Raw genomic sequence first — 22,851 nt, forward strand, 5'->3', positions numbered from 1 at the left:
CATAGTTGGATAGCAATCAAAGTAGGAAGAGTGGCAGTGGTATTGTAGTAGTGGTAGTAGTAATAATAGTGGTAGTAGTAGTAGTAATAGTGGTAGTAGTAGCAGTATTAGTAGTAATAGTAGTAGTAATAGTGGTAGTAGTAATAGTAGTAGTAGTGGTGGTAGTAATAGTGGTAGTGGTAGTAATAATGGTAGTAGCAGCAGTAGTAATAATAGTAGTAGTAGTAATAATAATATTAGTAGTAGTAGTAGTGGTAGTAGTAGTAATAATAGTGGTAGTAGTAGCAGTAGTAGTAGTAGTAGTGGTGGTGGTGGTAGTAGTAGCAGTAGTAGTTATAATAGTAGTAGTAGTAATAATAGTAGTAGTAGTGGTAGCAGTAGTAGTAGCAGTAGTAGTAGTGGTTGTGGTGGTAGTAGTAGTAATAATAATAGTAGTAGTAGTAGTAGTAATAATAGTAGTGGTAGTAGTAGTAGTAGTAGTAGTGGTAGTAGTAATAGTAGTAGTGGTAGTAGTAATAATAGTAGTAGTAATAGTGGTAGTAGTAGTAGTAATAGGGGTAGTAGTAGCAGTAGTAGTAATAGTAGTGGTAGTAGTAGTAGTGGTAGTAATAGTGGTAGTAGTAGTAGTAGTAATAATAGTGGTAGTAGTAATAGCAGTAGTAGTAGTAGTAGTGGTAGTAGTAATAATAGTAGTAATAGTAGTAGTGGTAGTAGTAATAATAGTAGTAGTAATAGTAGTAGTAGTGGTAGTAATAGTGGTAGTAGTAGTGGTAGTAGTAGTAGTAGTAGTAGTAATAGTGGTAGTAGTAGCAGTAATAGTGGTGGTGGTGGTGGTAGTAGTAGTAGTAGTAGTAGTAGTAGTAGTAGTAGTAGCAGTAGTAGCAGTAGTAGTAGTAGTAGTAGTAGTAGTAGTAGCAGTAGTAGTAGTAGCAGCAGTAGTAGTAGTAGTAGTAGTAGTAGTAGTAGTAGTAGTAGCAGTAGCAGCAGTAGTAGCAGCAGTAGTAGTAGTAGTAGTAGTAGCAGTAATAGTAGTAGTAGCAGTAGTAGTAGTAGTAGTAGTAGTAACAGCAGTAGTAGCAGTACTAGCAGCAGCAGCAGCAGTAGTAGTAGTAGTAGTGGTGGTAGTAGTAGTAGTAGCAGTAGTAGCAGCAGCAGTAGTAGTAGTAGTAGCAGTAGTAGCAGCAGCAGTAGTAGTAGTAGTAGTAGCGGTAGTAGTAGTAGTAGTAGTAGGAGCAGTAGTAGTAGTAGTAGTAGTAGCAGCAGCAGTAGTAGTAGTAGTAGTAGGAGCAGTGGTAGTAGTAGTAGTAGTAGTAGTAGTAGCAGCAGCAGTAGTAGTAGTAGTAGTAGTAGTAGTAGTAGTAGTAGTAGTGGTAGTAGTAGTAGTAGTAGTAGCAGCAGCAGTAGTAGTAGTAGTAGTAGTAGTAGTAGTAGTAGTAGTAGTAGTGGTAGTAGTAGTAATAATAATATATTATACTAAGTAATTTTTGAGTCCAATAAAACCTTTATTTTCTCAAAGATAATTTTAGAATATATTCTAGGGATGTGTTTTCAGTACAAATCATGTTTAAACGAATATGCAGAATTAAGTGTATTTTTTTATGCTAGTACAGAATTCTGTCATGTTTTAAAATGTTTTTTTGTATTGGGAACTGGTTGATATCTTAACTAACTAACTAAGTAATCTTAACCCAATACTTCCCGATAACTGTTTTTAAATGTTAATGTCAAACACATTTGTTGTTAACTTAAAATGTTTTCTTCTTATCTTTACTTACACAATGACTATTCGTAGCAGCAGCAGCGGCAATATAAAATATACACACTCACAAACTTTAAGACAACTGCAGACCAAGTGTTGATTTCTTCGCTCGCTAAAAACAAACCTGAGTGAAATAAAACAGAGCGACGCTCACTGAAGAGGAAGCTGGGACCCAATCCAGTGCCAACAGGAAGGCACAGTCGAGGAATAACTTCTAAAATACCTTTCATACATCACAGGTGTGAAAACAGCCTCCAGCCTGCTGTCAGCTGCTCGGCTCACAGCTGTCACCAGATGCATTTCAAGTGGAGAGGGTGGAGGGAAGTGAATGATTGTGGATGACATGCATGATCAAATCATTTATGATTTGCACTTTACTCTGATTTGCATTGAGCAGTCAATTCCGGTGATATTTTCTGTATCTTAAAAGAGAAGAAGACTGATGATGAAGTCTACCATGAGATACTGTTATCACCATGAGAGAATACATGAATTCTTCCTCTGTGAAGAAGAGCGTGTCTCTCCTCATTCTCGTCCTAGAGAGAGAGAGAGAGAGAGAGAGAGAGAGAGAGAGAGAGAGAGAGAGAGAGAGAGAGAGAGAGAGAGAGAGAGAGAGAGAGAGAGAGGAGAGAGAGAAAAACTAAAAGCCTTAGGCGGTGAAACAGGCCAAACTGTTTCTGCTTCGCTCTTCAGATCGCAGGATTTGTCATGTGCCTAATCTGGAAGTCATCAAGCGCTGTGTTTAGTTTAGAGTGTGCTGGTGGAGGAAGGGAGCCACAGGGTTGTGCCAGAGGCTTCTCTGCAGTCCACATGGAGGGAGGAACTTCTGGGGAGGGACTCATCATTTTGTGATCACACACGAACACAAACCCACACACGGATAAGGCAGATGGAGCACAAGTCGCTAGCTGGGGAGGAAGAGGGAAATGTATGCTTGTTGGCTATAATTGATATTATTTTATCAAATTACCAATGTGAGTATGACACTATGAAAGGAGTCTTAGTCATGAATTATCCCCTAAATCTGCAGCTCCCCTGGGCTTTACGGAGTCTCAGCTCTTTGTTTAGCCGTCCGACCAACAACTTTATTGTTCTGGTTCACTCTCACCGCTTTCATAGCATCGTTTTCCACCACAGCAGGCACAGAAAAAGCTGTAAAAGCACACTGTGTACTACCTGCTCAGCAGCAAACAGCAGACAGACACAGTGAGAGACTAGCTGGTGAACATAGTGGAGCATTTAGCAGCTAAAGAGACAAATATTTCCCTCAGGAGTTGGTGGAGACCAAAAACAGAGCAAAAAGAGAGCGAATATTGGCACAAAACTCCAAAAGAATGAGGATGTTGCTCCATAACTTCTGGATGTGTAAATAAGCAACATGTTTGCGAACAAGTTCACCAAATGAACCTAAAAGTTGATAATAAATTAAGGTTCACAACTGGTTTCCCCCCCCCAAAATCTGTTATTGCAGGTTTTAAATAAGAGCAGTGCTGGATCCTTCACTTATGCACTGATACAACAATGTAGGAAAAAGTGCTGCATTCAAAATCCAAGTGAAGTAAAAGTAAAGAAGTATCATCACAAAAATGTACTTAACAGTATCAAAAGTACCCGTGATATATTATTATATCAGACATTAGATTATTAATACTGAATATGCTAATGACGTGTGTCTGCAGGTGAGCTCGCCGCATCTCCCCCGCCCCCAGGAGTGTTTTTGCTCGCCGTCTATCACTTTCTTTTCTTGACTTTAATCCTTCCTGAAGTTTCTTTTATATCTGGTGCACCCAGAAACGCATCACCGACTGCGTCAGCAAGGGGAAGTCGCCACAGACACCACAGATCACTGCAACTCTGGTATACTGCGAAATACAGAGAGCTTTCCCCGAGGATGATGGGATTCAATTGATGTTCATTTCTGTACAAAAGCTAGGACTTCTAGCTTCACGTACAGTACTTGACTAAATGTACTAAGTTGGATGTGAGGCACACACACACACACACACATGCACGCACACACACACACACACACACACAGAGTTCTGCATCAGTGGAAAAACTGATCACCCACTGGCTGGAAAACATTCCCACCCCCACATCAAGGGCCAAACCGAGGTCTCAGCACCGAGCTGGCTGCTCCACTTGCTGCATCTCGTCCCTCCACCCCTTCCACTGGATAAAAACTGAAACCAAACCTTGTTTTTTTTTCTCCCTTCTCTTTATTCGTTTGGCAGAAACAAATGGGAACAGATAGGACACTATCTATGACTCGCCAGACTCCCTGAAACCAGACATTACTAACAGCAATACTTGATGTACGTGTCCTCATCATTCATGTCCATGTCTTTGCGTCTGCTGGACGAGGACCAGACACAGACCCGTCGCAGGTCGTCTCTCAGCTCAGGCGAGGATCAAGCTCACTTCATTTCAGGATTTTGCAGAATAGAGGACAAACAAAATGCACCACAGAGCTTCCTCTGCCCGTCCTTGTGCAGTCTGTGTGAAGAATCAATTCCATCGATACATTTCAAGGGTCTGCAAACACATTAATCATTCAAATAACAATACATTCTGTAAGCTTTTAAAAAGGACATCCACTCTGAGCTGAAGCCATTTATTCTGCGAGTAGTTTATTCTGACTGAGTAGTGGTTCCCTTGATGAGTTAATACTCACACGTGGCAAACAGTTAACAGATCCAGGTTCGCAGGCAGTGTTTTAAGGCAAGAGTGACATCATCAAGCCCAGCCTGGATCAAGCTGACCAATCATAACTATGTACAAAATATATATAATCACACTTATTTACACATGTGGTGACAGACAAAGCCTCTCTGGGCGTCCACATGGTTCAACACGAATACAATAACAGACAGCACCTTTAGTGGCTGAGAGACAAAGACAAACACTGAGAAAAAAACTTGGCACTTGTAGATTTCTCCCACATAAACACAAAACAGAGACAAACAAAGAGTCAGTTTTAGTGGTAAACAATTCAGGGGCCTCCATTTCACAGGCCAGTCTCAAGAGAAATGCCAGAAGAGCACTTCTTCTTCTTCTTCTTCTCTTCTTCTTCTTCTTCTTCTTCTTCTTCTTCTTCTTCTTCTTCTTCTTCTTCTTCTTCTTCTTCTTCTTCTCCCAACAAAAGTATCTGAGCCTCAGAGGAGGCAGATGAGGCTTTTCCCCTCCTCGATCTCCTCCTGCACCTTGTCGCTGGAGGTGGCGATCTCAGCCTGTGCGGAGAAGACAGCGCAGATGAAGGTGAGCACGGTGCCACCCATAGCGGTGTAGAAGGCCCAGCCCATGGAGCAGAGCCCGGCCCGGTACGGAGCCGCATCGGGGCCGCAGTACAGCTGGACCTTGTCTGAACCCCATCCAGCGGGGTACAACATCAGACCCAGGATCAGAAACAGACCTGTGAGAAGGGAAACAGAGAGAGGGACGATTAACTTAATTAGCAGACCTTTAGCATTAGTTACACATTGAAAAGAAATTGCATTAAAATAAAGGTAATATTCCTCAATGAAATTTAGAACAACAACAACAACTTTTAGGAAAAGACCGTAAAGAAAAGCCACAAGACTCTGCTCCATTAAATCACTTTTACGTTCCTAAAAAGTTATTGATTGAGCGCAGTCTGCGGACGGAGGACCGAGTGACAAGCTGCCACCCTGCTGACCTCCTGTCAGCTTGGTGCTATGTTTCCTGGCCTGAAGTCAACTGATAATAAAGCAAGAAATAATAGAATTTATTTAGTGAGCACACTATCTTCTGAAAGTGTCTGATTGAACAACCGACTAACTTCACGATCTTTAGGTAAAAAAAACCCCACAATGGATCAAATGTGCTTCAGCTTCTGAGGGACTTCTGCAAATGATCTTTGTGACCGCCACCATTCTCTGATGCAAAAACACTTCCTGCCATCAGTGCCCTCGTGGCATTCAAAGCATCCCATCAGGGCCAAAAGTATGCTGCACCAGGCAGAAATGATTTCCTGAGGACCGCCTGAAATGTGACTGAAGTTAATCACAACAAGACCTCCGGCACGGCGAAGGCCAAGGCAGGAAAGAGAGACCTGATCCTGAATCTTGACACACATGCCAGTCAGGTCAGTGCACGGCCGAGAGGAGAGAACAACAGGAAAGAGGCAGCTGAAGGCTTTTCCAGCCCGTGACCCTCCGGCGTCCTGCGTCTCAGTGGAAGGATGGAGTCACTTCCTGTCTCACTGTGACCCACTACTGCCGTGACTTAATACTACTCCTGACACACCAGTGCTGGAAATATATTTACTCAAGTACAGTACTTAAGTACAATTTTGAGGTACTTTATTGGAGTATTTCCATTTTCTGCTACTTCATACTTATACTTTTACTTTTACCAGCTTCAACATTAAAGAGTAAACACTAATGCCTCAGTAATTATAATCCAATAATATAAAATATACATCATTCTGAAAGGGGCCGTACTGCACAATGAGTACTTTTACTTTAGAGCTTCAAGTATATGTTGATGCTAATACTTTTATACTCAAGTGAAGATTTGAATTCAGGACTTTTACTTGTAACAGAGTATTTCTACACTGTGGTATTGCTACTTTTACTTCTTAGATCTGAATACTTCTTCAAATACTGTGACAAACACAGCTCTTCTAATAGATGAAGCCGATTATACATAAACTAAAAGACCCATAAAGTCATTTAATGTCATGAGGTTTCTGCTCTGCACTTCCTCCAGTGGATCAGTCAGCTGGTCAGATAAGGAACCAATCAGAGCGCAGGAGGAAACATTCACAATAATAAAATGACAGACAATAAATAAAGCAAACAGGGAATGAGAAGTTCAGTATTAGCGTTTAGCTCTTGTCCGACAAGCAGGTCTTGCTGCTTCATGAAAACAAATGTGGAGGTGAAAGCGTCTCGCTCTCTTTGCACTCTCTCCTAATCTCCCTCTCTCTGCTTCCTTTCTTTCTCCTCCCTCTTAAAGCACCCAATATCGTATTAAACAAGGAAATGAAAACTAGGTCATAAATTCTTTCCACATGTTGCTGCGGTGCCCTGACGTCCAGACCGGCTCCAGTGATGGATTGAAGGTATGGTTTTAATTCTCAACCCCACCCCTCCTAACACAACCCCACACCTTCCACACACACACACACACACACACACACACACACACACACACACACACACACACACACACACACACACACACACACACACACACACACACCAACCTCCCCCCCCTACAAGCTGGACCTTCTAACCTAATATCCCACAGCACTCCACCCTCCCAGCCTCACTATTCCCTCGGCACTGGCTCTTGTCTCCGTTAACTTCCAAACTGTCAATTCTCCACCATCAATCCGTGTCTGATAGCTGCCTCCCTGCCACCAAACAACCCTCCTTTCTAACCTCTGCTCCCACAGCCTCCACCCTGTAATACAGCACAGCAGGTCTGCACTCAGCTTTAGAGAAATCTGGCAAGCCTTTCTTTTCTTTCCAGGAAAAAAAGAAGAAGAAGAGTTCACCTCTGGGATCCACACAAAGAGAAACCAAAAGGGAAATACTATTTATACTATTTATAAATCATTGTTTGGTCTGTGAAAAGCCCAAAGGTGATGTCTTCAAATGTCTTGTTTTGTTCACCTAACAATACCTAACCCTAACCCTAACCCTAACCCTAACTTGTTAAGACAAGAACATCAGAAAATATTCACATTTTAATTGATAAACGACTCCGTTATATCTGAAGAGCAGCACTTTTGCAGGTAGACGAGTGTCTCATAATAGCTTCGCTTGATATTCTGATTTGACAGCAACACTGATGGAAACCTTTCGAACCTCTGAGAAAATCTCTAATTCTAGACATTTCTTTAAACTTTGGACATCAGCTTGAATTTAAGCATTAGATCAAACTTTACCTGAGATGTAAAGGTAATTGTTGAGATCTCAGGTTATGGTTTATATCCTGTAAGCTTTAAAGCAGCAGCAGCTGATTTTGTGACTAATGTTTTAGTTTTGTAATTTTAGACACGTAGCAACAGCATCATTCATGGAGTATCCAGTAAAATCTATTAGATGAATGGAAATCCCTTTCAGTCCCCTAATCAGTCAAAGCCAGCAGTTTTGCTTTACCCTTATGCGTAACACTAATGTCCGACTCATCATCACACAGTGACGCTGCTTAGATTCCTGTAAAACATTTGTTTTGTTTCCCTCAGTTACAGCCCGAGTCTGAGTCACGGTCCACGGTTAAACCTGTGAGGAGGTTTTTACTCACGGCTGGAGGGTAAGTTTATTGCAGGTGATAAAAGCATGCGACACTGAACGCAACAAGAATTGGAGACAGTTTTACGGCCCAGTTTGTTTGCCGTCTTGTCTCTAATCCTTTTTGGCTGAAGTTGGACACGAGTGACGATGAATGAGGATACAATGTACAGAGAACTCACTCACGCTCACAGTTAGTCTACAACAAGTCTTAAGGGGGCACTCCAAATGTGCGCCTGCAGGATACAAAGTGTACCAGACTCTCAACAGAAGACGTCTGTTTTAGCCATTCGATTGTGGAAAGCAAAGGGAATGGATTTACCTTCAGCTGAAACTGAGTCAGTTTAATGGCATCTGAGACACTGTGGCCAGCAGAACGTGTGTCATAGGGGACAAAAGAGTAAAGAAAGTACAAGTGACATCAGTGTATGTGAAGATTAGGTTAATGGGCTCAAGTGCAATGACGTGACCATCTCTGGCAACGGCATCACAATCTTCCCATCTGAGGTCAATCTCTTCCCCAAACATCTGCCGTCTGGCTTCAGTTTTCTCATTACCGGAGGGTCGGCACGAATAGTGGAAATAGTGATTAGCAGAGAGTCGGTGTGGTGTGGTGCTGCCGGTGGACATCACCGAGAGTGATATCATTCACAGGCCTCACGAGAAGACACGTTGAAGACTCTCATGCACACTGACGGTGAACACTGAGACGTCAGGCTCTGGGTCTCTTCCTGCGGTTGAAATGAGTAAAAGGTTGTCGGCCTTTAGCACAAAGGAAGCCCTCCTGCCTCCTCAGTGTCTGTTTGAAGCTCCTTTCGCCCCCTTTCCTCTTCCTCTTCCTCATCCTCATCCTCTCCACAATGAGCAGACTCAGCGGTGCATTTCCCCACTTTCATTACCTTCGCCAGACTCCCAGTGCTTTATATAGCTGGTAAATATAAATAAAGGGCTTTACAAGTAAAGTAACACTCATTTTGGTGTCCATTTTGTATTGTTGTTGCTCTGAGCAGACACCGGTCCTACACTTGCAATGTGACAATTGACCGTTCGCTAAAAGCTTCTCATGTCAACATTTCTCTCCAATAAGAACTATACAAAACTATATAGATATAACTACACTAGATCTTTACTAAACTAAACTATACTATAAGTTATATATTATACAGTGTATAAGTCTTCTGCAAACATTAGCTTGCACAGCTAACTAGCTTTACAACCTTAGCAGAGTCCGCTTTGAGAAAACTTACAGAGTTAGCATTAATTAGCTATCTAGCTACAGCGGATATCATCGGCAAAGAAAAGTTTCAGATGACAAAAAAAGATGTCAAAGGGTCAAACTTACTAAATACGCTGGGAAAAGTCGCTTGAGTCTTTATTACTGATCGGCTGTAGGCTTGGAAGGTGGCTCTGAAGTTGAAGATTGCTTGTAACAAGGAGCTACTCTGCTTGGATTCACACACTTACAATGTTTCCCAAAAGAAACCCAGAGTCACAGCAAAAAAAGAAAACTCTCAAACCACTCCGGCAGAATGAATCACCTCTCCGCTGTACGTACAATATGTTCAGAGCACTCATAGTTTCTCCATGACTAGCTAAATATAATACTTTTGTGTCACACTCCTCTGAAGATAAACCAGAAGTAGCACATTTAGCGATCCTTAGCAAAACAGTATGAAAATGTTCTGGTAAAAATCCAATATTGCCTTTAAGGAGGTCTGCTCTTTGATTTGCAACATTGCCTACGATGTAGAGAGACTCTTCCAGTAGCCATTCATGATTCCTGATAGATTTAAGCACTCTCTTAGGTCAGCAGGGCTGCACAGAGCCGAGTTTACAGCTTGGCATGTCCTTCATCACACGCCCACCGTTTTCTGTTTGGGCCGGCACCAAATAAACAACTGTGGGGGAGGATAGCCATAATCACCACAGAGCTGAGACCTTAAGTCTGTGAAAGAAAGAGGAGGTTCAGCGGGCATGATCTCATGGCCTCCTCCCTTCTATAATTCACCACACTGAGTCAAAGCGGCCTGAGATTTGGCCTCAGACACACAACCATGGATACACACCCTTCGCACACAAACAGAGATACGCATGCGCGTTCACCGCGTCTTTTAGGCCAATCAAGACTCAGGAAATCTGCAGCTGACTGAGTAGAAGGTAAATATTTGGGTGGCAGTTGCTCGGAGTGACAGCTCTGAGGGTGGAAACAAGCCACCGTGTGTTTTAAACTTCTGACCGCTTGGGGTAAAAGTTCACAGAAGGCTCCACGAGAATCAAACACATAATTCTAGCGGTGGGAGTTGTGGTGCTCGTAATGAATGTGTGCAGCTGAAAGTAGAACTTTTCATTTACCTTGATGAACTGTGGACGCCACAGGAATGAAGAGAAACAATTAAAGGCGGGATGGACTGAGTTAGCTTTAAGATTCCTGTTCTCTTTAGATCAGTACAGAGAAGGATTTTATATTCTGCTTTGGGTGAGGATGTCGGATTGACGCTTTCAGAAAGTTACAGACATTGTCAGACACCACAATTCAGACGTCTGAAAGGTGGAGGCTCTTTGACCATCAAGCAGTTCTGATGAAGTATACTGGCAGTCTGAGTCTGTTCGATGCCTCTGTATCTTTGTGCTTGAAACTTACTTTTTCTAAGTTAACAATAGAACTATTCTGACATTCTGTTCAGCAGCTTTGGCAGGCAGTGATCTTTACAGTGTGGTTTACATTTCTTAATATACACGTCATGTGCTCACCTGCGATCCCTTGCAGCAGTCCACACACGTTGAAGATGCTCTTCTTCATGATGCTCTGGAAGCACATGGTGAAGACCGAGATGAACGCGACGGCACACAGCAGCAGGATCCCTGCGGCCAGGAAGATAGAAGTAGCCTGCCAGAACCCGCTGGCAATCTCCCCAAAGTGTATCGCGTACGGTCCGCAGAGTATTCCACGCTTCAGGTGGGGCAGTTTTATACAGCGGCCGTAGATGCCTAACGTTGGCCTGTAGGCCTCTCCGGCTGTGGTAGCCCCATGGGGGCCGAAGGCGGCATCGGGGGTGCGGGGGAATCCCACCAGCCAGTCAGTGCTCATGAAGGCGATGAGCTCTCCGAACGCCGCCACAATACTCAGCAGAGTCCACAGCATGGAGCGGCAGGTGACAATGACATGGCACATGCTGACGGTGGCTGGAGTCTCCCCTCTGTTCAGACTTCAACACTGTTGAGAGGTGGAAAGTGGAGCGGGACGCCCTCAAGAGACCGAGAGCTGAGGTTGCGATCCTTCTCCGGCCGAGATGCGAAAGCGAGTGAACACTTCCCAGGAAGGAGTTTGTGACACCGCTGTACACAAAAGGTTCACGTCAATGATTTACAGTCTGCTGCTTCCCTCTTTTTCTCTTTTTCTTTCACTTCTTATCTTCTGCTGGTGTCGTTTCGGCACAGCTGTTCTTCCTCCGCCTCGAACTCACCCTCCTTCTGTTGGCTCGATCTTCAGACTCTTATTCTTTCTGGTTTTTGGTGTCTACATTGTATTGGAGTTGTGTTCCCTGAGCCAGCCCGCTGGCGTCACATCAGACACACCTAAGAGATAAAACAGATGCAGAACAGGGTGAGTGATTTAATTGCATGTATAAAATGTAATTGCATGTATAAAAGAAACTCTAAGTAATTGTTGTTTTATTTGAAGAAGTGCAGCTCTCCAGTTTCTCCTATCATACTTGGAAAAGCAGAATGAGGAAAAGTGGAGGAGGCTCCTGGTGTAGATCTGCAGGAGAGGCTTTAATGAGTTGTGTGTGTCCGCGTTCATTTGAAGTGGGCCTCTTCTGTTTTCAGTGTGTTTATGTTAAAGGATTTGTGATCAGGGCACTTGTCGTGTTCTCTACTGCTAGTGGATCATCATGACGGAGGTTGTAAAGATGAAGAAAAACAATATGCATATCGTGGAGGGGCAGTTGGGGGTTTGAAATAGACGTGGTAACAGCGGGATGAGAAGCGGATGCAGACAGAGAGAAAAACAAGCCTGAGGCCTCTCATCAAGCAGCCCACACAGCTGACCCGGGGTCAGCCAACAGTTGATAACACAGAGGCTGTCCGGCTGTCACATGACTGCTGATAACCTCAGTGATATAACCCCGCTGCACTGCTGAATCAGTGACACTACAGTACAATGAGGAAGCTGTAAATGGTGTCAGTTCATAAAAAGGTTGCATCATGACTTCACAGATCTCGAGAGATTAAGCCGCTGCTTCTTAAGTTATGAAAGGTTTGAGATTGAGATCTATGAAAGACATTAACAAATATGAGCAGAACATACACGACAACACAGAAGTTGGAAAGCATTCTACAGGCCTTTGTGTTCATGTTATAAATACAGCTCTGGGCCAAAGCAGACAGTCGTTTCTTTTCTTTCTTTTCCCTGTTGCCTCTTGGGAGTCTGTTTGTCATTCTCCAACCAGGGTTTGGCAGGGCAGCAGAGGGATCAGGGGGCCGCTGTTGACACGTGTGCCGCCTGCACTGAAAGGTTTCCATCACTGGGGCCCCCACAACGTGCCCTTACAGCGAGGGTCGAGGGACCCACGGTCGTCCCTTGTGGTCACATCCCAGCGAGTGAGTAAGAGTACTAAACAAACTTTGATCTTTGTCATCCTGTAGAGATATCAACAACAGCTCTCTTTTCTTTTCCAGCAGGGAAAATGACCCAGATCTGTGGTTTCTTACAGTGTGGTGTGTGTGAGCTAACGTTGAGTGTGTTTGGACTGTGTAAAACAGATGAGATCATAAGAACAGGCACAGGCAGCCGCCTCTGTGGATTTGGAACAAAATTAATATGAATCACAAGCGTTCTCGTTGCCTCACTATGAGCCGATGCAGGAACAGATGCGGACTCACATGAAACTCTTCCCACCCACTTGCACAAAAAGACTTTTCAGTCCCAGAGGTTCTTTGATGAGACTCATGTTTGAAGTTAGGATTGAAGACAAACGGGCAGTCCGCAGTTTAAGGGTCAAACATTTGCGAAGACTAAATCCTCACTGACTGAATGAATACTGTTTGAAAACACTTTGGAGCTGAAACAATTGGAACAAGCTGGGGAGATATGGACATTTGAAGACCTGGACACTTAACCTTTGACCTTTCTTGGCAGTTACACAGTACCCACTAGTGGGTCTCAACTTATCTAAAGCTGTCCTTGAATGTGCCATAGTCGATCTAAAACTAGTCTGGGCAAGTCTGGTTCTATTAATGTAACTGGAATTTGTCACAATATACACCCAGACGTCTGCTCACTGTTCCCAGACAGATTTGAGTATTATCATGAACAGAAGTTTCCCAAGATAGAGTGAAGCCTTGTAGTCCATATATGTGAGGCTCAAGGTGGATTTATGATGTCCTTTATACTCCCTGAGTAACCAGGGGGGAGACCCAGGATTATTTGAGGCTCAGTTTACATACACAGAAGAGTTTACAAGCTTCAGACTGCACCCACCGCCCTGTTGACCCCCAACAATAATCCCCATGCGTGTACACACTTACAAGACTCCCTACCATCAGAAACATCCCTTCTAGCTCCGCGTGTAAGCTAGATGGGAACTTCTCCACAGTTTGACTCAGTAAAGTCTGCAGCCTTTACTAATGGAAACACTCAATAGGAAATTCAGGATCAACTAAAGATCAATGGTCCGTTAAAGATGCCTGATTGGTCACAGAGAAACAAGATTAGGTCTACAGCAGGGGCTTTAGGCTGATGTCAGGATGCTAACATGCTCACAATACCAATGCTGACGCTGAGCAGATATAATGTTTACCATGATAATACTTCCTTATTAGTACTAAAAACAAAGTACAGCTGAGACTGATGGGAATGCCATTAGTTTCAGGTATTTAGTCATAAACCAAAGTATTCAAACTTTGAAAGTTTGGTCAGATGAAAAGTGAGGGGATCCCCAAAGTTATTACAATTCATCCTGAGGGCGACATGAATGTCTGTTTCAAATTTCATGGCAATCCATCCAATAGTTGTGGACACCATTCACACAAAACCTCATGGTGGCGCTGTAGGAAAAGTCAGAGGATCACCAAAGTCAGCAGGATTCTTCCCCTGGGAGCCATGAATATCTGCACCAAATTTCATGGTAATCCATGAAATAATTGTAAAGACGTGCCACCAAAAGACAAAACGTCATGGTGGCACATGAGTATCTTTACAAAATATGCCAATCGAATAGTTGTTGAGATATTTCAATCTGGAACTAAGAGTTGGATCAACCCACCAAACGACTAACACTGCCTTCCCTACAGCCATGCTGTTACTACAACTCCTGTTCAAAGTGTCCACTCAGCCTTTCTCTTATCACAGCAACAAAACAGCAGGAAACGCCTTTCCACGCTGCCATTGACCGGAAACAATCTACATATCTATGGACATGCCACGACTGGAGTGACGCGTCACCATGGAGAGTGTTTGTTTAGAGCTGGATGAGGGGTTTAGGGAGAGTTTATGTTGGGTCTACATGCTGGGAGGAGAGAGGGCTAAAGATTAGCTTCTACAACCTGTTACTATCAAAGCACCGACCACTCATTCGGTTAAATATTATCCAAAGACAAACTCAGAAATATGCAGCTTCTTTTTTGGATTCCCTCGCAAGCCCAGCCCATAACTCTCTTGCCTGATGTGACCCAATGGCAAAGTAATTTTAAAACAAAGGGAGTGCTTATAATCTGGGAGGATCTGTTTGAATGAGAAGCCCCTGCAGCTACTGAAAGGGAATGCAGGAGATGATTGGTCACAGAAGACCTCAAATACTAGCCCAGATGAAAGTAAGTATGAATTAATGAAGTGGTCACCCCTCCGAAGGTTAAATGGGGAAATGAATGCAGGATAATTCAGAAAATAAGACAATAGTCCAACCTGTCTCCATTGGTCTGTGGGTCGTCCAGCTCTCCTGGAGATGCAGCGTCTCTGCCCTGACTCTCCTCCTCTGCTCACACACTTAATGCCTCTCTCTCTCTCTCTCTCTCAGACTCCTGACTCCCGGACCCTCCCCACGTCCCTCCTTCTTGGACCCGCCACATCTCCTCTGATTGGCTGGGCCCGACACTGGATCCACACTTCTTGAGAGAGTCCACATGGTGGCCATATTTCAGTGCTGAATCTGGGTTAAAATAACAAGAGCTGGAGCTGCAGAGGATCTCTCCTCTCCTCTCTCTGTCTCTCAGTCTCAGTTTCTCTCACCTTGCTGCTCTGTTTTCATTGCTCTCTGCACATTTTCAAATCAGCCAAGACCAACATCTTATTATCAGCCTAAATGAGAATTTAATTTTCACTTCCTTTACAAAAAACCTCAAGTGCGCACCATTTAGTATACTTCTGAATAAGTATACTGTTGGTACACTTGTAAGTGGACTAGTACCAGTTTGGACACACCTTCTCATTCTAAATGTTGTATTTAGAATAATACAACTAGTGTTATGTTATGCGTTACTTGATGTTTAAGGCAGTGGTGGAAAGTAAATAAGTACATTTATTCAAATATTGTATTTTAAGTACAAGTATACTTGAGTATTTCAGTTTATTGCAAACTTCTAGAATGAAATATTGTACTTTTACTCCCCTACATTTATTTGAAATCTTTAGAAAGCAGTTAGCAACCTGAGACTGCACCCACCTGTCACTCAAAGCGAACATGGCCCTAATAATGCGTAACTCTAAGAAAAAAGATTCTCCTCCCGTACGTTTGTCGTGAAAGACAAAATTAGGGCAAGAGATCAAAACCGTTTTCTGTACCAGGCTGTAAACATATTGTAAAGTTGCTGTAAAGTTGTGCATTTTAACATGCGTGTCTATGGGGATTGAATCCTTTTTGGAGCTAGCTTCAAGTGGCCAATCGACGAACTGCAGTTTTTGGCACTTAGGCGTGGGATTCATAAACCCCGGAGGTTGCCACTTGGTTCAACACAATAGTATTATTGTTGTACTTAAAGTGAGCTTAAAAAAACACAAAAGTACATGGCAGTACTAGTGTTAGTAGTCTGAACTGAAAGTGACAGTTTCAGTATGCATGTAAAGTTCACTTAAAGTGCAATAACACACACAAACACACACACATCCTGTTCCATCCTTCTTCAGTTGACAACAAATATCTGACAGATTGCATAGCTGCCTGGATGCGCAGCTAACTGACTGATAGAACAGATGGTTCACTGTCTGACTAATGGATTACCTTTCTGGCTGATGGGAGCAATGTGTCCCAGAATTGCTTACAGCAGCACTGGGGTGCATTCAGCCAACACTGCAGTCAGCTACAGCGTCCGTCTGACTGTTGTATTCAATCACACAGGGGAGACAAATGAGTTCCATATGAGGACGGAAAAAGGGGCCGACTCAAGCAGGAAACGAAGCCGATAGGCCGAAGCCCTTGAAGGCAGCGTGGAAAGCCCGAGGAAGAGGCCTTTCTTATCAGTCTGAATGGAAGTTCAGCCAAAACAGTTTGAAAACAGTTCAAGTTAGATGCATATATCCTAAACCCAATAAACCTCTATTTTGACCCATTTCCAATAAATCCTGATGATTTAGCCTAACTCTGTGGTTGGGAATTGGATTGGAGGAAGTTAATGGGCAATTTTAAATCCACACAAAGTCTCCATAAAATGTCTATTGGGCTACATCATAAAAATGCTTTTTCTCAGGAAAACAACAACTAACCGTTCGCTAAACCCGACACCCCTTAGATTCCTCCTGTCAAGCTTTCCTTTCTTGCACAGCACATAGCCTACAGCTTACAACTCGAAATTCTCAGTATTCTTTAAGTAGACTTCCCATCTCTACCTAACAGCTGTTGTTTTAGCCGACTGAAATGACAACTGTCAGTAGCAGATTCATCAGCTAGCTAATCAAGCTAACATTAGCTCAATGTTGGCTAACTTTTCAATATTTTCAACTGACTCGCTTTAAAAAAAGAGAATCTTTTGAAAGATACATATATAGATAGCCTCTATCTAGATAATAGATAGATTGTCTCTTTCTACAGACAGTATACATTTTTTTTACAAATTAAGAAACAGCATCGTTCTTGTAGGCCTATTGCCGCGTAGAACAAGTTAGTACAAAAGGTGAGACTGTGATTTCCATTCAACATAAGCTAAGATAAAAGAGTATGTTTTAATTACAAGAGAAAACTCTTTAAGAATGAGTATGTGTTTGGCAAACGTAGCGCTTTCTCGGCTAACGTTGCTCGAGTATAAACTTTCCCTAAATATATCCAATAAAGAGCAGAACACAGCTGCTAACGTTAGCTTAAAATCTGATAGTAGCATCCAGAACCATGAACAGTACTTTATTTTTTTCATAACCTGTAGTTCCTCGGCCTTAAGTTAAGTAAGTTACTCAGTTAGCTTAGTTATTACTGTAAATACTAAGCTAGTAAGCAGCAGTTTGCTGCAGATAAGTTCATTATTTAATCCATTTGTCACACTTTTGACGTTTTGGTTTCAGAAAGGTGATAAAAAAAAGACTTCCTAAGAAATCCAAAGCTGGACACACCTGCTGTGCGTCGTTTCAGGTTGGACAACCACAGTTCGAAGGAGAGGTTTCGCCGTAAAACTCATATCTCAACTACGCTTCCTGTTTATATTCTCAGCCGTATCAGAAGCCAACCTGACTGTGAGCGGACCTCGTTCTCACAAATCATGTTGTTGATTCGGATATACAAATCAGACAGAGGCTGACCACATATCGTCTTACAGGCTAATGGAAAGCCAGCGGTGCTGCTCAAAGATGCTCCGGGAGATTTCCCTTGGCTGCCTCGAGGAGCTCCGACACAGCGCAGGCTCTCACATCAAAGAGCAGAGGATCAGAGGAGACAGCAGGAGAAAAATCCTCCTCAGCACATCCGCACACATGTATGTGCACATGCCAGGTTAAATCATCCTTCATTCAGATTCGACAGCGCACTCGCTGGAGTCTGGCTGGTAATTCATCTTTCCTTGTCACTCTGATCAATAGTGTTTTGTAGATCTAAAGAAAGTGGAGGAGTGTGAAGCAAAGCAGGGTGAAAACGGATAACAGTCAGATAACAAGTGGAGGAAACGAAATGCTACCGACAATTTAGCTAAAGAGGTGGGTGAAAGTGTTTGATGGAGTGGCATGAACGTACTTTGGTTTCAAACTTAATTGAAGGCCCTAAAAAAACGTATTTTCTTAAATCATCCTCTAACGATAAGCGATGGGATTATTTTCTTACTTCACATTAAGGCTGCAGCTAAAAATCATTTTCATTATCATTTAAGATATAAAACAACATAAATCCATCCCCAGCTTCCAGAGTTTCCAAGATAAATTCTTCAAATGTCTTGTTTTGTCTGACCAACAAACTAAAGACATCTATCCAACAATGATATAACAAGAGAAGCTTCAAATCCTCACATTTGAGATGCTGGATCCAACATATATTTTTATTTTTTTTGCTTGAGAAATAACTGAAATGATTAAAATCGACAATTGCCAATTAAATTTCTTTCAATCGACTAATCAATTAATTGACTAATTGTTGCGGCGTCATCTATTTCCAATCAATCAGATTTTAAAGTATTGCTGTATCAGATTATTTATACCACAGATATATAGAGTAAAAATCATTAACATCAATCAATTTCAGCAAAGTGTTGCGTGTCTAAAATAAACGTGAGCTGGATATTCACTCAGCAAAGGAAGTGATTTCATACTACAAAAACCGATTGCTTGATTTTGGCTCGGGTCACTGTCGACACATGATTCCCGGACGAGCCTCAGATATCTGAATGAGGTTTTTTTTTTTATCTCCACGTGTTTTTAATCTGAGCTGCGCCTGCTCCAGTGTTACGTCACCGCAGCCACCCTGAAGAGGCTACGCAGGGTTCATGGTGGAAAGAGATGGAAATGACGAACGGACAGATGGAATATTTGGCTCTGACGAGAGCTTATGGAGTTTCCAGTTGAGTAAAAATAATGTTGACAGCTTACTAGGCAAACTGAGTGCAAAACAAATGTCTAGACTGAATCTGATAGCATACTTGATGGTAACATGGATGTAAACAGTATACACTTCTCATTTTAACTTTCAAATATGCAGTCTGAAAGCAGATACCGAGTGACAAATGGATGTTGGGGAGTCTTCACTGCTACACATTTGCTTCTTTTTTGCAATCAGAGAAGCCAGAGCTCCGTTTGTGAGCAGCTACGACCATCTGGCCACTTCAAGGCCACGGCTGCTTAAGGCCCATCAACAGGCACATAGAGGCAGATGTTTAACACTAACTCACAGCCTTGGCACGGCTGGGTGTTCTGTAACAATATCGGACTTTTCCCATACGTTACTTTGAGAAATATCGACATGTTATTACATTAAAAAACTTGTATTCGTCAAAAGAAGCCAAAGTTATCTTATGGAAAATGCTGCGTAAACAAAAGCAGCCATATAAGGACTTTGTCTGAACAAAAAAAGTATAAAATAGGCCAATTGTTTTTTACAAATTAGGAAATTCCAGCCCTTTTTACCATCTCCTTCTATGATTGATGTTAAAATAAGTTGCTGAAAGGCACACATTCATTGTTAAGCTGCATGAAATGTTTTCTGCTATATCATATCTTCACTGACAACCTCAACATCTTATTCATATATCTGACATCGATCCATTTATTTAATACGACAGCTGAGGTCAAGAGACAGATACATTTCCCCAGCGAGGTCACGCCACATCATTTTTTATCCATTACGCTCTTGTCAACAGTGGTTGTAGCTGAGCGGATCTTAGTGTGGGAGAGATATCTCGCACCATATTTGTTCATGTATGAACTTTCTGTGGGGAGAACCGCTGGAGCATAAACACACGGGTGTGTTGAAGGTGAGGAAATCCCAACACCGGAGCTCCGGGGAAGCAGGACGGGAGCGTGGGAAAGAGAGAAGGAGGGAAAAAAGGAATAATGCTACAGAGTGGTGAACAATCCCACGGCTCGTAGTCAGTGGGGAGTACACCTGCGAGAGGTTCGGAGCGAACAGAGGCACCGAGCACTTATAACACCTCCGACTGAGAGGAAAAGATCGAGAAACATGCACTGAGAGGGGAAAAAGAAAACAGTTTCACCTTTCCCAAGAGTCTTTTTATAGTCCAAAATACTTATGTAGAACATAATAAAAAGACACATGTGGACCTGGGCACACAAAACATGCACACTTCTATTTGATCTCAGTGCGAGTGGTCAACTGTTTCCCCCTGGAAACATCTGTTTATACAATCTGTCTGACTGTGTGTCGGGCTGGTGTGAGTGGTGAGGTGGAGCAGGAGTCACTCCAGTAGGAGGGTGGGGTGATTCATCAGCTGTCCCTCTGCGGAGCACGGCGGAGGTCAACAATCCCTCATCTTCTCATATTGACCATAACAGCCCTCGCATGGCGAGCCCACGCCAAGAGGGTTAGAGGGTTAGAGGGTTAGAGGGTTAGAGCGTGATGGAAAACACAGACCATCTGACATATGACAGCGGTCTCAAAGTGGGTGGCCGACAGGACCGCCACAGACGGGGAGCGTTTCACTGGATAGTCATCTTGTGAAAAGATTTTGTGGCACAAAAGAGAGTTTTTCTTTGTCTTTGGTCTGACTCAGTTTGAATGGCATCTCTGAGCAGTTACTGTAAATACCAGCTTGTGTTTGTTGAAGACTTAAAGTGGCTGACGAGCAGCAACAAAACAGAGATAAGATCCGTCACAATGGCTCAGTGCTCTCAAAGAGCGATGACATCACTACTGTTTGTTGTGAGCAAAACAAAGCAGAAGAACTGGTTGCTGCATGAGACAACAAACAGTACTCCAGGGAGGCTTAACTTAAACAATGTGGTGTATCACATAATCTGCCAGGCGACCGACAACTGAAATGTCTCACCAGCAATTGCATGGATCGCCACGAAGCTTAGTGCAGATGTTATATATATATCTCTTATGTTCCCCTCGGGAAGAATTCAAATACATTTCATGATCATCTGAGTTTTCAGCTCATGTGATCATCAGGTCAAAACATCTTTATTATCTTTAGTTTGTGTCCAAATAGCTGCAAAACTAATGACATTTAGCCTCAGCTGTATTCTGTGTTTAGTGCCAAAATTTGGAAAATGATAAAGTTTATATGTGCGTGTAAGCATGCCTAAAACGGTTTAGTTTAGGCAGCACACGAGCTACAAGTCGTCCCTCCATGCAACATTTAATTCACAATAATTTTGATAGTGTGAATTAGCATCCAGATGTTTTTACATTTGCTGGAGTTTTTTTCTGTTTTTTTATAGTGAGAAATATCACTTTTAGAAATGTGGGTTGACATTCTTCACACCTAATTCCTCCGACTGCTGAGGCCTGACTGCTGACGGACAGGAGAGTCTCGAGGAGCCCCGGCACTTCACCTCTGTTCCCACTGTTAGAGGGCTGTGGAGTTTGGGGGCCCTCAGGTCTAACACTGTCTCCATTATGCTTAACCATTTCCAGCCTCATCTTAGCCCTGCAAACAGCACCTGGGGGCCATAAACACAGGGGGTCGGAAGAGAAAAGTCCTTCCACTTCAAATCCCCTCGCTTTTGTTTTTCAGGCCAAACTCAGGAAATCAGTCCTTCTGCTGAGTCGGGTGGATGGTATTTGGCGCTCTTCTCTTGAGGGCTAAAAGCATTGTTCTCACTGTGTTTTGTGTTTGGGATGAGTGCAGTTTAATCCTAACTTCCCTGTGGCTCCGACACAAACTCCCCTGCAAACTGAGACCTCGCTAGCTGCTTTATCCAGACGCCCCTGGGGGAGCAGAGCCATTGCTGTTGTGGGCACTGCAAGCTTAACCTGATACCCTCTTCAGAATCAAAAGTAAGCACTGCCGAGGAACGTTGGCACCGGGCTCTCTCGAGTTTCGGATAATAAAAGTATCAAGTGATATCATCCCCTCTCGCAGGCTCTTGGTAAATCACGTTTTTGACATGTGTAGGAGGCGAGGAGACGAGGGATGGAGACAAATGAGGGGAGAAGCCGAGTGAAAATGAGGCGCCGAGGACAAAATGAAGCGGTGGGAAGCTGAGAAATGCAGAAGCGTGTTGCTATTGTATGACCGGTTTCAGACAAAGAGATGAGTGTTGAAGAGTCACGCTTTTTCCTATAAAAAAAAAAAACCCTCACAAAATCCTGTCAGATTAAATAAAACGCTGATCATAACCGTGGTATCCTGCAGACACAATAGGAAGAATCTGTCTGATTAAGAGCTGACATGGTATAAAAACTGTCACGTCTCATATTTCAAGAATAAATGACCCTTGCATAACAGCTGAGAGTATTTAGATAGAAACTAAAACATATGCAGGGTTTTGAATTTAAGATTAAACCTCAGTGTCCGCCAAAGGAGGTCAAAAACAAGTGAGTGGTAACAGGAAGTGGACCGCATGAAGTCTCCCTATTTTAGGAGCAAAGTGACAAACCTTTATTCTGTTTGTTATCTTAGCAGGGGGGGGGCTTTCCACTTAGAAATGACCTTCACAGGTGGTCCCTGCTCATTATCTCTCACTCACTTGTTTTCCTCCATATCGGAAAAACATACCCCCACGCCGACACCCCCAACTTCCTAGTTCATTAAGATAAATATACCGGACACATCTCAGCAGTCAGAGTGGTAGACAATGAAAATACAACAGCATGAACTCGGTGCTGTTGGGGATGCTGTTTCCTCTTCACTTAACTAAGAGTTACAGTGGCAGCAGTGCAGATGTGCAATACAACGCAAAACAATTCTAAGCTACAGCCTCCAACACGGCCTTAAAGGAAACCAAATGTAATTATTATAACC

General features: G+C 42.9%; 1 protein-coding gene across 2 annotated transcripts in view; it reads right to left on the minus strand.

The window, feature by feature from the left end:
* Positions 1 to 3,967: 3,967 nt before the first annotated feature.
* Positions 3,968 to 22,851, minus strand: part of lhfpl2a (LHFPL tetraspan subfamily member 2a) — a 34,999-nt gene continuing 16,115 nt past the window's right edge. The window contains exons 1-3 of one of the 2 annotated variants that reach the window (XM_029444033.1): positions 14,927 to 15,001; positions 10,774 to 11,598; positions 3,968 to 5,171 (exon numbers count right to left, since the gene is read on the minus strand). In XM_029444033.1, coding sequence (XP_029299893.1) covers positions 4,915 to 5,171; positions 10,774 to 11,194 — 678 coding nt within the window. In that variant the 5' untranslated portion in view covers positions 11,195 to 11,598; positions 14,927 to 15,001 and the 3' untranslated portion in view covers positions 3,968 to 4,914. Of the gene's footprint in view, positions 5,172 to 10,773; positions 11,599 to 14,926; positions 15,002 to 22,851 lie in introns of those variants that run through there. The other variant, XM_029444032.1, reaches the window with a different exon arrangement.

The sequence above is a fragment of the Cottoperca gobio genome, chromosome 12 (genome assembly GCF_900634415.1).
Source record: "Cottoperca gobio chromosome 12, fCotGob3.1, whole genome shotgun sequence".
Taxonomy (NCBI): domain Eukaryota; kingdom Metazoa; phylum Chordata; class Actinopteri; order Perciformes; family Bovichtidae; genus Cottoperca; species Cottoperca gobio.